This window comes from Lithobates pipiens, unplaced genomic scaffold (genome assembly GCF_037356315.1).
Source record: "Lithobates pipiens isolate NorthernLeopardFrog02 unplaced genomic scaffold, aLitPip1_a1.2 Scaffold_3, whole genome shotgun sequence".
Classification (NCBI taxonomy): Eukaryota; Metazoa; Chordata; class Amphibia; order Anura; family Ranidae; genus Lithobates; species Lithobates pipiens.
Genome location: NW_027507790.1, coordinates 238841060 through 238858117, shown reverse-complemented (window position 1 = coordinate 238858117; position 17058 = coordinate 238841060). Strand labels below are relative to the sequence as shown.

General features: G+C 44.8%; 1 protein-coding gene across 4 annotated transcripts in view; it reads left to right on the top strand.

Annotated features, from left to right (window-relative positions):
* NEDD4L (NEDD4 like E3 ubiquitin protein ligase) overlaps positions 1-17058 on the top strand; it is a 585723-nt gene that overhangs the window by 329439 nt on the left and 239226 nt on the right. For all 4 annotated transcript variants that reach the window (XM_077462942.1, XM_077462949.1, XM_077462944.1 and 1 more), the window contains one exon: positions 1918-1971. In XM_077462942.1, coding sequence (XP_077319068.1) covers positions 1918-1971 — 54 coding nt within the window. The remainder of the gene's footprint in view (positions 1-1917; positions 1972-17058) is intronic.

The following is a 17058-nucleotide window of genomic DNA, read 5'->3' as shown; positions in this document are numbered from 1 at the left end:
CGTTTCCTACAGTGGTTTTGCCGCGGGTGCTTCCAACGGGTGGGGGGATGTGCACATAGCTCTCTCCACGTCACCCCCCTACCCGGTGAATATGAGACTTCGCTTTTAATGAGGGGCAGCTGCCGGATCAGCCTTCTGTTCCTGGCTGCAAAACTTCCACTAAATTCACTGTAAAGGTTCCCAAAGGTCTGCCGTTTTCCATCCTCGTTTTCCTCCCGGAAAAAGTATGTGAAAATGACGTTTCATTCCAGCTTGGAGCGAGAGCTGCTTGGTCCCACCACATCAAGCATAACTTGTGGTTGAGCTCTTGACATTCCACAGCTCAAGTATTCACACTATCTAAGGGTATCAATCAAATGAACTAAATCCATATGCTGCAAATTGTTGCCACATAGTGTGAGCAAAGAGTCGCCGGGTGCCCTGAGAATTCTCCTATCCGGACACAATCTGTTGGCGCTGGGCAGCGGCGAGCAAATTGACAATCCGCTTAGCTGCCCACAAACCTCACCTGTTTGGCAATCTGCCCTTGTTATAGTCTCTTTCTGTGTAGACTGGCATCTGTCCATTTAACAAAAAACAGTAACCATCTTTAAAGTGTCACTAAGCCCACATCATAAAAAAAAACTATCAATAAATAGTGCATTAAATGCTGTTCATACCCACTCATTTTTCTGTTTTCTGCAAAAGACCTGGTTGATCCTGCTGCTCTCTATCTCCCTCTTCTGTTCATGTCCGCAATTCAGCTAGCAATTTTGCAGCTGTGGTGGCAGCTCTGCACATGCTCAGTTTTCAGTGAGATTTTATGTGGCCCTCACACCTCTCCTGCAGCACCTTCCTCCTCTCCGCACCCCCCCCCCCCAACCCACCTTATCTCGGCAGTCGGCCTTCAAAAGTGCTTCAACCCAAATGTATACTACACATATGATATTTCCAGTAGTACATTGTGCTGTTTTTATGACACATAGCGTCGTCTTTGATGGATTTAAAATTTTATATGGGATAAAATTGATATTTTCTTACTACATGGTTAATTACTTTATTGGGGCAGAAATCTTTAAAGTCCTGGGGCAAAACCGTGTTCACACATGTGTTGGGGTCCAGGGGTGGACTGACAACTCATAGGGCCCCCGGGCAATAGGAGATTATGGGGCCACACAGTATACACACACACACAGTATGCAATCACACAGTATACAGAGACATGTTTCTATTGGCTGAGAAGGTACTGGAGAGGTGGGGCAGCTATAATCTCTGGATTTTTACACCAAAAGGATGTCAGTAAGGGACATTTCAGAGACAGATGTAAAAAAAAAAAAAAAACACAGATTTTTACATACTGTCCCTGGTTTTACTGAGGCTGGCAACCCTGATGTGGCCCTCGGGCAGTGCCCGATTGGCCGAATGGTCAGTCCGCCCCTGTTTGGGACTGAGTTCTGCCATTGTCTCAGCCCTTCTCATCTGCTTTTTATTGTGTGCTATTTAAGCGTTGGCACGTATATCGTGAATACAGCCAAATACACCCAATAAAGGCTACGGGTGGCTGTATGCAACACCTGGGCTTCCCAGGTGGGGGAAATACATCTGGATTTATCATGCATGGGCTCAGGGAGCCTGTGTGCAAGAGCCCTTTCAGTTTATTTTCATTAGCAAGCATCCACAGTGTATAGAATAGCCTGATGCAGAGAAGGATCTTGCTTTCTGTGCATTGTACATTCACATCAGTCCCTGCCCTCAAGGAGCTTACAATCTAAGGATCCCTAATTCACCTTCATAAGTACACATACTAGGGCCAATTTAGACAGGAACCCATTAACCTCCCAGCAGCAATGGCAGCCCCCTTGTTTATTTCATGACATGTTTACTTAAGGTACTGAAATGTTATTTTGGTTTCTAACAAGTTGCTGTTTTCCTGTGCAGGTCCATCCAACTAATCACAGGCTACTGTTTGAAGTGTTTGATGAGAATCGATTGGTAAGTACATTGCTTCCTGCCTGTTGCTGAGCTGCTGAATATGGTTTTATATGATTTACCGCATCGTTCGGGTAGGGGGGAACACAATCTGAAAGCCAAGGAAAACAGATTTACATTCCAAATCTTTACTGCTTGAAAGAAAATTTGTTTTTCCATGTATTTTGTAAGGTTGTTGTAAGTGTAAGCTAATATCACGCTTCTGAAAATGTCTTTTAAAAGGTTTATGTAATAATGTATTACCACTTAGTGACTAGAATTTCCCTCCCTGTCTGTCAATCTGTCTTGCATGTCTTAAAAATGGTGCTTAGTGACATCACAGTCCATGGTCATTTCAGCAACAGAGTACGAGGAGGATACTTTAAGCACACCCATATATATATCTATAGATATATAGATATATATATATATATATAGATAGATGTATAATATACATTCAGTCATATCCGAAACTCATTCTATCTTTTGATCCAGCTGTTTGCCCACCATATCTGATATGCTTAAAAGCCTTTTTACATTACAATTTTTTATGAGTTGGGTTGTCTGGTCTTTCTTTCCTCAATCCTCTCCAATTACCCGTCTTGGGCTCCGCATGTAGTAGAATGTGATACAGCATGTGCATAGCCAATTTGTACATACATACTAGGGACAATATCGACAGGAGCCACCTTACCTACCTACATGTCTTTGGAGTGTGGGAGGAAACCGGATTACCCAGAGGGAACCCACACAAACATGGGGACAACATGAAAACCCAGAGGGAACCCGCACACACATGGGGAGAACATGCAAACCCAGAGGGAACCCACACACACATGGGGAGAACATGCAAACCCAGAGGGAACCCACACACACATGGGGAGAACATGCAAACCCAGAGGGAACCCACACACACATGGGGAGAACATGCAAACCCAGAGGGAACCCACACACACATGGGGAGAACATGCAAACCCAGAGGGAACCCACACACACATGGGGAGAACATGCAAACCCAGAGGGAACCCACACACACATGGGGAGAACATGCAAACCCAGAGGGAACCCACACACACATGGGGAGAACATGCAAACCCAGAGGGAACCCACGCAAACATGGGGAGAACATGCAAACCCAGAGGGAACCCACGTGCATATGGGGAGAACATGCAAACCCCATACAGATTGTTTCCTGGCCAAGATTCAAACCAAGGATTCCAGTGCTGCAAGGCATAACGGCTAACCCCTAAGCCAATGTACCACCCCACCAACCATCTACTAACATAGCCCACAGAGAACGCCAGGAGATATAGTCAAGGGATCCCATCCTCACTGACATGCAAGTGACATCTGTGGTGGTGCTGGACAAATGACAGTGATGACAAGTTGGAAGTCTGTGTGTTCCAGCTTCTATGTTGTTACCATTGCTATTGGTATCAGAATGTATGGTTTACAGTGCACATACAGGTTTACGTGACCATTTGTGAACACATTTCTCCATGCTTCTGAAATTGACCTCCATAGTTGCAGGCACCATGGAATAATTCATCCTCAATTCTACATCAAAATCACTTTCATTTTCAGCAGCTCAGCTACCCCTTGCAGTTGTGACTTGTGAGCCTGACCGTTTTCTAATTTTATAATGTAAACACAAAAGAGGTGCACAGGAAGAGGGGAGAGAGCAGAGTGCTAAGATTTGAATTGACTGATTTCGGTGCGTGTGTTGTGATCTTTGAGGACAAATTGCTCTACAGTAGCTGCAGAGATCAGGTGACTTTACACATTTCAGTCTGATCTTTTAATTGTGTTGCTGTTTGGAACTTATTGACTACAAGAAAAAAAAAAAAAATATATATATATATATATATATATATATATAATACATACAATACATACAGTATCTCACAAAAGTGAGTACACCGCTCACATTTTTGTAAAAATTTTATTATATCTTACCCAAATACACCTCCAAGATGACCACTGCCTTGCTAAAGAAGCTGAGGGTAAAGGTGATGGACTGGCCAAGCATGTCTCCAGACCTAAACCCTATTGAGCATCTGTGGGGCATCCTCAAATGGAAGGTGGAGGAGCGAAAGGTCTCTAACATCCACCAGCTCTGTGATGTCGTCATGGAGGAGTGGAAGAGGACTTAAGTGAAGCTCTGGTGAACTCCATGCCCAAGAAGGGTTAAGGCAGTGCTCCAAAATAATGGTGGCCACACAAAATATTGACACTTTTGGGCCCAATTTGGACATTTTCACTTAGGGGTGCATTCACTTTTGTTGCCAGCGGTTTAGACATTAATGGCTGTGTGTTGAGTTATTTTGAGGGGACAGCAAATTTACACTGTTATACAAGCTGTACACTCACTACTTTACATTGTAGCGAAGTGTCATTTCTTCAGTGTTGTCGCATTAAAAGATATAATAAAATATTTACAAAAATGTGAGGGGTGTACTCACTTTTGTGAGATACTGTATATCCTTTATTTATTTTTTTATCTGGATTGTGCTTTGCTAGCTGTTGCTATTCCAAAGAAGAATTGTGATTGTGTGTCTTCAAAGTGACTTTGATGATTATTCATTCAGAACACATCGTGTCTGTAAGCTGTTCCCATAAGGTAGAGGCTATCAGTGCTGAAATGTTTCCGGGTCAGAGGTTATCTCATGCAGCTGTCATCTATTTAGCGCTGTGACATGGAGAAGATAAGTGACAGTGTGATAATCTATATGTGGACATGGTTTCTCCCCAAATAAGGAGGGAAGCTGAAAAGACTTAGACCCAGGAGGCAGAAGGACTGCAGGTAGGCTGCTATATTTTCTCTTAGGGATTAAATCAAACTCGTGTAAAACCACAGAATTGGAAGAACAGTGCTTGCTGCATTGATGGTTTATCGTTTAAGTAGGGGTCCTTGTTGGAACTAGGTCTGTCCAAATGATACTTTCTGAGCAAAAGTTGTGAACACCTGACCCTCCCAATGACTCAATTGCCAAAAGTATGTGAGCACCCTACAAATTATTGACTTCAAGTGTTGACAGTGATGGGTTCTTCTGAGACACCCACATCCCTTAAATTGTAGGGAGCGAGAGGTGCACCCATAAAGTCTCATACATCTTTGCTTTTCTGTTCCAGTAAAGGATACTGTTAATGCTACAGCATACTAAGACATCATAGATATTCAATAATCTTCTTCCAACCTTTGTCGTAACAGTCTACGAAGACCATGTTTGACTAGTTTGTCATGAAGGGACTTGGTGGCCTGCACAGGGCCATGACCTCAACCCTAACTAAACACCAGATCCATAAAGACCAGGTTTGACCACGCTGTCATGGAGGCACTTGAGTGGCCTGCACAGAACCCTGACCTCAAGAGTGCTAAACCCCTTTGGAATGTTTGCAAAATAGGGCTTCTCATCTAACATCAGTAACTTTCTTGATGGGCTCTTCTGAATATACAGTAAATATTCTCAACTAAGATGCTGTAAAAGTCTTCCTGCTGGAGACTCGTTTTCTTCAAGTGATATTTCATGTCTCTACCTGCCACTGGGGAACTTGAAGAGGAGGTCCAGCCTCCTCATGGAAAATTTAAAGTCAGCAACTACAAATGCCTGTCAAAAACAGGTACCCGTTCCCCCCTCCCCCCTAAAAGGTGCCAATTGTGGCACCAGAGGGGGAGGAGGAGACTGATAAGTGGACGTTGCACTTTTGAGTGCAACTCTGCTTTAAGCCGGCCATACATGGATTGAAATTAGGCCGGTTCAGCAGGTGCCAGACAAATTTCGATCCATTTATGGGCTAGCTGGTTGTACAGCTAGTTTATCAATTGATTGACTTGTGTACAACCAGCCTGTCGGGTTTTTGCCCTGAACAATCGGTGCTTCTGGCTATGGCCGGCAACACTGGTCATTGTTTTATGCTGGCAGGGAACACTCCACACCGGCAGAATACAATAGCTCAGTAGGAGTGTTTCCCCAATGCATATATCTATCAAATGTGTAGATTACTGCATATGTAAAGAGCGAACATGGCTGCCCTTATAAACTTAGAATTGCAATGTACTCATGCAACATTTAACACAATAACCAACATTAATACGATTCATGTATACGTGTATATAAAACCAAAGGATTTATTTTATTTGATCCTGTTTGGTCTGTTAAATATGACATTAAAGAGGAGCTGCAGTCTGCTCACATAATTTGTAATAAAAACATCTTTGCCATTCTGAAGCTTCCCTCCAACCACTTTGCATATTATTTTATATATAATGTGATTCTGTACTTGCCAAATATGCTGCAGAAATCTCCCTCCACCAAGTCTGGCTGCATCCTTTTTAACTGTGGGCAGCTGAAGCTGCACCTGTTCACTTCCTGGATGTACACACACACAGAGGCACACCTCCAGCTCTGCAGCCCTGCTACTCTCATTGGTCCTCTTATGACTCATCCCTCCTCCATTCCTGGCAAACTCTCACAAGAGTGAGAGAGAGCTGTGCATGATGTCATAAGCCTAGGCTAATGACCAGACAAGAAACAGGAAGTGGGCTGTATAACATATTTACTGGCAGAAAAAAAAGTTTTACCATCCAAAGGTAAAACAACAAGGGCGGAAGATTTAATAGATGGAAAGATGAAAAAAATGACTGAAGGTCCACTTTAAATGCATTTGTTTAAAAAAATAAAATAAAAATCAGTTAATCTTGCCAGAAATCCAATGCTGTCATGTGCACTCTGCAGTGTTCTATCGGGCAGTATTATCTGGTTAGGTCAGCTCTGTAAACTACAGAATTCACCCCCAATTTATGGACATGAAAAAGGGGGATGAGTTCTGTGGTCTTTAACCACTTCCTGCCCTGGCTGCCAACGCTGATTCTCCATAGATATAGTAAAGTTAGTATCCGGTGTCACCTCAGGACAGGAAGTGTGCAATTTGTAGGATCACCAGGTAAAAATAACAGAAAATCAATGCAACCGCTGCATCTAATTACTGGTAGTCCTCAACATAGTTCATTTTTGTTCTTGGGTATATGTACATTGTAAGGCGAGACCTTTCATGTGTATCGGTGGAGGAGTGATATTTGAATAAATTGGAAACCTTCTGATTCGCTGTGTCATGTGTGTGCGCTACTCCCAAGAGGCTATTAAATCTCTTAACTGTCTTTATTTGAAAAAAACAAATAAACTGTTTTTGAGAAGGGGGTTAAAATGGCAGCAGAAGAAGCCCACCCGTATGTGACCTCAAAAGCTTATAGTGAAAGGTGTAAGGTAGCGTTATCTCTGATTGAATGCTGTGGTAATTCATATTTTTTGGGGGTTTTTTGCTATGTATGGGTGACAAACAGCCAACTCGGGTGATGCAAAAGAGAACAATCTGTCTATCAGAATAGCTGGGTCTATGTAGAGTGTCCTTCAGCATGGGTTGCCAAACATCTCACTGATCTGAGATGCCGACTTGAGAGTGATGTGTACAATGTAGGGTGTCATTTGTAGGTCAGGCTGCATATACATAGTGGCCAACAGAATAGCTAAGTGGATACCATTCCTGCCTTCCTTGGTCACAATGCCTCCATGGAATCTGTATCATCTTCTTCAATGGATTTCCATGCAGTGCTCCAGTTTCCTCCCACAATCCCAAAGCTTTCATAGAACTTTCCTTTCAAGATTAATTTCTGCCCCAGGCTATATGACCAACCTCGTCTCCGAATATCACCCAAAACATCCTCTCCACTCCTCTCAAGACCTCTTGCTTTCAAGCTCCTTTTTCTCCTCCTATGCTTGCCTTCAGGACTTCTCCAGAGCTCCTTCTCTGGCTGACTTTAGGCGATCCATGAAAACTCATCTCTTAGACATGTGCACTGTTGAAAAATGTTTGTGTTCGTTTTCGTTTAATTAGTTTTTTTTTTTTTTTTTTCTGGTCATTCGTTATGATCGAAATTTAAAAATTCGTAAATTTGAAAATCCGAAAATTCAAAAATTCAGAAATTGAGAAATCCAAAAATTTGAAAATACGGAAATTATAACTAATAATAACTAACTATTAAATTATAGGCATTGGAATTTCCTTTCCCGTTTGGTTGTTAATCAACGCACCAAATATGAATTTATCCGAAGTTACAAATTATCCGAAATAACGAATGCCACATCTATACAAATAGAACAGAATGAATTAATAATAATATCAATAATAAAGCGTTTTTATTATTATTGTTATTATTAGTTTGTTACGTTCTATTTGTTTAAATACAGCATTCATTAGCTTGGATAATTTATGACTTTGGATAAACTCGTATTCATTGCTTTCTCTAACAGCCAAATTTGAAAGGAAATTCCAATACCTATAATTTAATAGTTAGCAATAGTTAAGCTGCTATTAGTTATTTCAGATTTTAGAATTTTGGGGTTTGCGAATTTTCAGATTTTCATTCTTTTGAATTTTCGTTCTTCTTTTTGGATTTTAGAATTTCTGAATTTCTGAAATTTAGAATTTCTAAATATACTAATATTTGAATATTCAAATTTACGAATTTTTGAATATTCAGATTTTTTTTTCTAAAATGGGTTTTCATTCATTCGGATATTTCCGAATTAACAAATTTATTGACATTCCTTAAACGAATTGCCCATGTCTGCTTATCTCTTCAGGGAAGCCCATCACACCTTCAACTAACTGAAATGTTATTACTTCTATAAGCTCATCCCTCACAGTTATAACCTTTTAGGCCACTTGTCCCACTCTATTAGATTGTAAGCTTTTATGAGCAGTGCCCTCCTAACCTTCTTGTATTGTATTGTAAGAGTATTGTCTCCCTTTATAATGTAGAGCGCTGCACAAACTGTTGGCATAATACAAATCCCATATAAAAATAGGCTGTCATGGTGATCCCCTGGCTTTAATACTTTTGAGCTTCTAATTTGGACCAGGAATGCGTGCTGTTTCCAGGAAACGGACTCAAACTTTTGAGGTCATGATGTCAGTAGAGAAGGCAGATAACTTTTTTTTTAGCAGGAGGTCACCAATGTAACCTCCAATCAAGAGGTCTAGAACTGACTAATCTTTTGGAAGTATTAAAAGCATGAAATGATTGGTTACAAAAAAATAGAAAAATCTGATACCATTGATGAAGGCAATTAATTCTTTCCATGTGTGGTGAGATTAGCAGGACAATCTTAAGGTGGGTACAAACTATTGTTTTTTTTTTTTTTTCGTGCAAATCTGCGGGTTGCATGAAAAAAGAAAAAAAAAACTGCCAACTCCCAATCTGGGCTTTTTTTAACCAGCCGTCGGCTCCTGACATTCGACTTGTGTGCCTGAGCACCCTGATTGAAAAAGGCTTCTCTAAAGCATATCCACATTTTTTTGTTTGAGTTAGTTTTTATTTTAAGAAACAACTTGTATTAGTCCTTGTGACATGATCAGTAGACTTGTAAATGTTTTGGAGGGACAGCTGCTGGGATCTCGGTCTCTATTAATTTGAGGACACACCCAGAACTACATCTCCCAAGAGCTCTTTCTCTGCACAGTGTATAGGCAGTCTCTTGGGAGTCAAGGCAGCAGCCTTGTTTTGCTGGGAGAGGACTCAATGTATACATAAGGGATGGGTACAGTAAGTAGAGTTCTGTTATCCAGAAGACAAAGTTGACATTTACCTGCAAACGCAGCCCACGATGTCCCCGCTGGTGGCAGTGTCCATCTTAACCCCTCTTCCTTCCAGGGCCATGGACTCCGGCTCTGTGACTGTCCGGAGTCGTGTGACATCACTCCCATGCGCACGCGGGAGCAGACGGTCACGGCACGGGTCCTTTAGAAACGGCATGATCGTGCCTTTCCTTTAGTGCGCATGCACAGATGATGTCGGTGCAAGTGTATATGCTAAATATCTCAGTTTAGGAGATATTTCCAGTACCTACAGGTAAGCCTTATTATAGGCTTGCCTGTAGGGAAAAGTGGTGTGTAAGGGTTTACAACCACATTAAGAACAGCAGTCCCTGTGTGTGCACATGTGATTGTTCCGAATACAGCACAAAACAACATTTGATTGAGAACCTGTCCTGTTCAGATCCTTTGCACGTCTATCAGCCAAATAGCCAGTGACAGGAAGGTTTTGGACCATCTCTTTTATAAGGCCCCTTACCCTTCTAGATCCCCACACCTTAGATTACGTGTTAACGTTATACATTAACATGTAGGTATTTGGAAACCGTCTCTCCAGTTATCATCACACATTTCTCACATTTTGCAGGAACTGGCACCACTCTAATTAAATAGGATTTCCAGGGAATGGAAAGGGAGATATAAGACGTGACGCATGGGAACCGAAGCAGCACACATCCAACCATCTGGAAGATTGCAGATTATGTTACAGAATCACATCTGTAGTAGCTGGGATAGGCGAGAGCAGACAACAGTGTTCTTTTCAGAAGAAAAGTTTTTTGTTTTCCATGTTTGACACAGGACAGCCATGAGTGGATTTAGTCTGGAAGGCTTCTTTCACTCAGAGGAGGCTTCTGCTGGCAATGCGTAGTGGAGATTTTTGTGGCAATGTCTATCCCTGATTCACCTTCAATCATCTTTTGATTGCAAAAAACAACTAATCATGTACCCTACAGCTTCTAAACTTGAGTTTAGGAGCTTTTGGCATTTTTTTTTTTTTTAACAAAGCTCCTAAACTCAACTCCATAAAAGCCTTAGTGTCCATGCACATAGGCTTTTGCAAGAGTTTAGAAGCTGTTGGGGTTAGGGGAAGTTCAACCTCTCTCTCCAGAATGAGGAAAAATCGCGTTCAAGATTAGAACGTTTTGGCCGCAAGACGCAGCAAAATCGTGGTGGGATTTTGTCACGGTTTGCGTTTTCCCATGGCCGACGGTCAACCTAGTCTGTGTGTACATGAGCCCTACAGCAACCCAACAGTAACAGAGAATATTGAAATCATGAGGTCGGAAAGTAAAAATATAGGCGATACCTTTCATGTGGCTAAATTATTATACAGAGGCTATACCGAAAGTACTGGAAAAGTATGTTTTCCTCGATAGTGGCTCTTCTTTTTAATTGCAGGTTAATAATGGATTCCAAGCAAAAGCAATGTGCCATCAATGAGTTCTTGTGTATGGGCTGTCCGACATCCACAGAAGGCTACAAAATGCTTATGATGTTGCACAGCCTGCACCCCTCCTATTTCAAGAACTCAATGACAGTACATTGCTTTTGCTTGTGTAGCGCCCCCTCTGTTTAGGAAGGTGCTGAGTGATGTTTTTTTGAGAGAGTAGGATGATGTAGAGAGAGGTAAATTTGGCCAGGCTCCTATTCTTTGCTAGGCCTGGTTTATTCGGGCATGGGAGTGTTAGTGTAAAATGTGGTGTGACCACCTACACTTGGGCTCAGGGATATCTCCTCTGCTGGACAGTGGGTAGGACTGGAAAGAGAGGAAGGACTGAGGCCTGAGTGGCAGGAAACCCATGTGAGAGAAGGGACCAATAGTTAATTTCTTTGGTCAATGGGTGTCTCTCATATAAAAAGGGGGGGTCACATGCTCAAGGGGGAAAGGAAAAAGGAAACAGAGGGCCCGGGGGTTCAGAGACCCCGGAGCCTCCGGGCGGAGGCTTGAAGGCCTCTGAAAGAGCTCAGAGACTTCAGAGCCGGATAGCCAAAGGAGGAGTTTAGGGAGACCAAGTCTGGTCCCTGGAGGAGCAGACACTTTATAGAAATGCAAGATGACCAGGTGTCCCATCCGGGGATGCGCCGGACATCAAAGGAGGAGGAAGTAGGAGTCAAGCGGACGGAGAAAACTGGCAATTGACATTTCGGGAGTAGATCATGGACTGTTGATTGGGAGTGAGGAAAGGGAGTGCAACCCAGTGGTGCTATTCTGTAACATGCTGTGTGTCCAAGGACTACAGTGTTATACATTTTCCAGGACTGATGGAAAATGGACGGCAAGATTCATGGACATAGGCATAGTGTGGCCTGTGACTCTAAAGTCTAACCTCAACGCATTATTCAGAGTGATTCTGGTCGGTTCATAATGGAAATGTTCAAGTTCTGAAACTAAAGTTGAGAGCAGGAGGGAGTCACCAGGAGTAAATTGTAACATGCCAATACGATCAGGGCATCTCATATGATCCATTTAATTGCTAATTGATTTACCCCAGAATAAAGCATTATAAACTTTAAAGTCATCTGGTTTTCTGGAATTGCATGGGACAGGAAGAATGAGGCCGCGTACACACGGGCGGACTGTTCGCCCAACCTTGTTCGGCAAACAGTTTCATCAAACAGTCCGCTCAAAATTTGCATGAGCGGACTTGCCCACACACGAGCGGACTGTTTGACGAACAAGGTTGGGCAAACAGTTCGCTCAACTTTTGAAATGAACGGACTCGCCCACGTAAGGCGGAGGCAAATCCGCCCATTTCGAGCGCGTGTACAGGTAGGCGGGGCCCGCGAAGGAGACGTCGCGGGCTCCGCCGCCTGGAATGGGCTTAAAGGGGAACCCCAACGCCGAAAAAAATCGGCGTGGGGGTTCCCCCCAAGTCCACACCAGACCCTTGTCCGAGCACGCTACCCGGCCGGCCAGGAAAGGGGGGCGAGCGAGCGCGCCCCCCCTCCTGAGCCGTACCAGGCCGCGTGCCCTCAACATGGGGGGTGCCTTGGGGAAGGGGGGGCCGCGCGGCCCCCCCACCCCAAAGCACCTTGTCCCCATGTTGATGAGGACAAGGGCCTCTTCCCGACAACCCTGGCCGTTGGTTGTCGGGGTCTGCGGGCGGGGGGCTTATCGGAATCCGGGAGCCCCCTTTAAGAAGGGGGCCCCCGGATACCGGCCCCCCACCCTATGTGAATGAGTATGGGGTACAATGTACCCCTACCCATTCACCTGTGAACTAAAGTACAATAAAAAACACAACACAGAGAAAAAATATTTTATTGCACAGCTCCGGGGGTCTTCGGGGGTCTTCTCGCCGGACTCCTCCGCTATGTGTGTGTAGCTCTTTTGCTAGCGGAGGAGTCCGGCTTTCTTCCTCCCCGCCGCCGGCCTCTTCTCCCGACTTCGGGGGTCTTGTCCCCCTCTTCGGTTCTTCTGCCGGGCCACCGCGCCTGGTCCGGTGGCCCGGTCTTCTGTCGCCGTCTTCCGTTCTTCTGTCGCCGCCTTCCGTTCTTCTGCCGGGCCACCGCGCCTTCTTGTAGCTCTTTTACAGGCGGTGGCCCGGTCTTCTGTCGCCGCTGTCGTCGTCGCCGCCGCCGCCGCCTTCCGTTCTTGTTCTTCTTCTTGTTCTTCTTCTTCTTCTCCTGGAGATGTTGACTCGACGATCTCTCCGGCCGGAATGCCAGAGCCGCGCTGTGCGGTCACTTATATAGTGACAATGGGGCGGTGTCACATGGTATATGTCACATGGGTTGGTCACATGGTGACCCCGCCCCCTTACGATGTCATAGTCCCCATGTGACATCAACCCATGTGACCAACCCATGTGACATATACCATGTGACACCGCCCCATTGTCACTATATAAGTGGCAGCGGAGCGTGTCCCTGGCATTCCGGCCGGAGAGATCGTCGAGTCAACATCTCCAGGAGAAGAAGAAGAAGAACAAGAAGAAGAACAAGAACGGAAGGCGGCGGCGGCGGCGACGACAGCGGCGACAGAAGACCGGGCCACCGCCTGTAAAAGAGCTACAAGAAGGCGCGGTGGCCCGGCAGAAGAACGGAAGGCGGCGACAGAAGAACGGAAGACGGCGACAGAAGACCGGGCCACCGGACCAGGCGCGGTGGCCCGGCAGAAGAACCGAAGAGGGGGACAAGACCCCCGAAGTCGGGAGAAGAGGCCTGCGGCGGGGAGGAAGAAAGCCGGACTCCTCCGCTAGCAAAAGAGCTACACACACATAGCGGAGGAGTCCGGCGAGAAGACCCCCGAAGACCCCCGGAGCTGTGCAATAAAATATTTTTTCTCTGTGTTGTGTTTTTTATTGTACTTTAGTTCACAGGTGAATGGGTAGGGGTACATTGTACCCCATACTCATTCACATAGGGTGGGGGGCCGGTATCCGGGGGCCCCCTTCTTAAAGGGGGCTCCTGGATTCCGATAAGCCCCCCGCCCGCAGACCCCGACAACCAACGGCCAGGGTTGTCGGGAAGAGGCCCTTGTCCTCATCAACATGGGGACAAGGTGCTTTGGGGTGGGGGGGCCGCGCGGCCCCCCCTTTCCCAAGGCACCCCCCATGTTGAGGGCACGCGGCCTGGTACGGCTCAGGAGGGGGGGCGCGCTCGCTCGCCCCCCTTTCCTGGCCGGCCGGGTAGCGTGCTCGGACAAGGGTCTGGTGTGGACTTGGGGGGAACCCCCACGCCGATTTTTTTCGGCGTTGGGGTTCCCCTTTAAGCCCATTCCAGGCGGCGGAGCCCGCGACGTCTCCTTCGCGGGCCCCGCCTACCTGTACACGCGCTCGAAATGGGCGGACTTTCCGAGCGGGAACAGTCCGCTCATTTCGAAAGTACAGCGGACAAGCCCACACACGGGCGGACTGTTCGCTCAAACACAGTTTCAGCGGACAGTTTTTCGGAATTTCCGAAAGACTTTGTCCGTCCAACTGTCCGCTGAAACTGTCCGCTGAAAGCCCACACACGAGCGGACTGTCCGCCCAAACACTGTTCAGCGGACAAGGTTGGGCGAACAGTCCGCCCGTGTGTACGCGGCCTTAGACTAACTGACAAAAAGGTAATGAACAACACTGCAGCTCCCGAGGGAGTAGTGCGCTACACTTGGAATCCATTATTTATCTGCAATGAAAAAGAAGAGGAGTTACTATAGAGGAAGAGTTATGCCACGTAAACACGGATTTTCTGACAGGAAATATTGAATGTGAGCTTGTTGGCTGAAAGTCTGACCGTGTGTATGCTCCATCGAACATTTGTTGTCGGACTTTCCGCCAATAAATGTTGGCTAGCGAGTTCTCAAATTTTCCGGCAACAAAACTTTGTTGTCGGACTTTCCGATTGTGTGTACACAAGTCAGTCGCACAAAAGTTCACGCATGCTCTGAATCAAGTACGAGCCAGAAGCGCTCGGTCTTGTAAAACTAATGGAGATACGTACGTATTGTACATCACTACGTTCATAATTGTTGGCCAACATTTGTGTTACAGTGTTTATGCAAGACAAGTGGAAGCCAACAACCTTTGAACAAAAATCCACTGTTTTCTTGTTGGAAAGTCCAGTCGTGTGTACGAGGCATAACTCTACCAATGTATTAAAGTTAATTTAAAAAGGTATGCCCACTTTTGCATTACTTGCGATACAGTTCTTATATATTTTGAAGTGCAAACTTTTGAAAACTGTTCTCTTCTTCAGGGTTGGTTTCATGAATTCATGCCAGAAGAAAGCTTGCACCTTAATATATTTATTTATATATGGAACTGCTACCATAGCGGCTCATGCTTCTTCTATGGGGCCCAGACCTGGGAGGGGGCTGCAGGGGTGAGGATTGGTTGGTGCCCTATTCAAACCTCTATCAGCACGGACTACAGATGCGTTGACAGGTCAAGCGATTTCTGCTGTCAGTTGAAGAGCCAGTAGAGGAATGCTTCAACTTTCTCTGCTGGGCTCTGCAGTAGATGCAGTAGATGATGTACGGTAATCAGTCAGAGCCTGGCGGAGGAAGTGAGTACTGGATACATTCCTCTGTTGACTTTTAAGGCCCATACATGCGATAAGAAAATCGTAGGAAAATGTTCGTACAAAGAATGGTCGGCCGACTATTTGATCATTAGTATAGTGCTTTCGACAGGCGATTCTGACCATTCAGATGACAAAAACTGGTGCATGCTAGAAATTTTTTATTGTGCACAACTTTCTAATTAGTACAGTTTTTGTCCAAAAAAAAATTGGAAGAGCGAGACTATGCATGCTTGGAAACAAATACCTTACAACACGTTACATCACTTCTGAAGTTATATTCTGTCGTAGGAGAAATTTCGTAAGTTGAGTAACCTCTTCACTTTCGATTTGAGACTAGCATGAAAAAATATCGGATCATCTTTCAGCTGAGCTGCTGTTGCATCTGTGGGTCGGAATATTATGAATGGGGCACAATTTAACTAGAGGCCCCCACCGAATCTCATCCTTGTGGCTGAGCTGTCACCGCATCTTATTTATTTGAAGAGGTGGACTGAGTAAGGTAAGTCTCCGTCTGAACAGCAGCTGCACTCCATCCTACAGTTCTCTGTTCTGCTAGGCCTCATTCCGTAAACAATCCTCTATATTTTCAATCAATTATTTGTACTTTTTTAAACAAAGCACACCTCCTTTTTCTCTTGTCACCTGGCTGAATAGGACCCACCCTCCACAGACCTGTACTTAGATCAATATCATCATCGCATCCTCTTCAATCCTTTGGCTATCGCAAATTAGTTTTTTTTTTCTTTCTGTTGGAGTCCCATGCAAATTTTGCTATGATTTTTGTTATGCCCTTGGTTAGGAAGATGGTGAACAACGCTCTAAACAACCCATAACTGCATGCACATCCACATGTGGCGAGATTCACCTGGGTGCCAGCCCGGTCCGCGGCCGTGTTCAATGTAGATAGAAAATGGAAATGGCGGCACTCCAAGATAGAGGAAAATAAAAATGTTTATTGCAAAAGCCATTTACAAGTCACAGGAAATACACATAGATGGACACATGGACAGACAGTAAACTCTTTTCACACGTCGGTGCTTATTCATTACAGTAATGAATAAGCACCGACGTGTGAAACGCGTAACCTGGCTGTCTTGGGAGTGTGTGTATTTCTTCCGAATTGTAAACTGGATTTTGCAATAATGATATTTTTTATTTCCATCTATCTTGGAGTGCTGCCATGCCCTTGGCTAGCCATTTAAAAGCTATCGCTTACATTTTTTCTTTATAACTACTATCTATGGCTAACACAGTACAACACTTTCTTACCCTTAACACCAGGAGACAGTCGACGGTAGTGTTGGTTCTTTTTTGTAATCAAGAACTGGTGGAAACCAATGAAAATTTCCCCGTGTTCTTCCATTCACAGTAGAATGTATTGGTCTAATACTTCAAGAGGAACTTTAGTTAGAAAAGGAAGTCCTGCTGTAACACATCATGCTGGCCCCG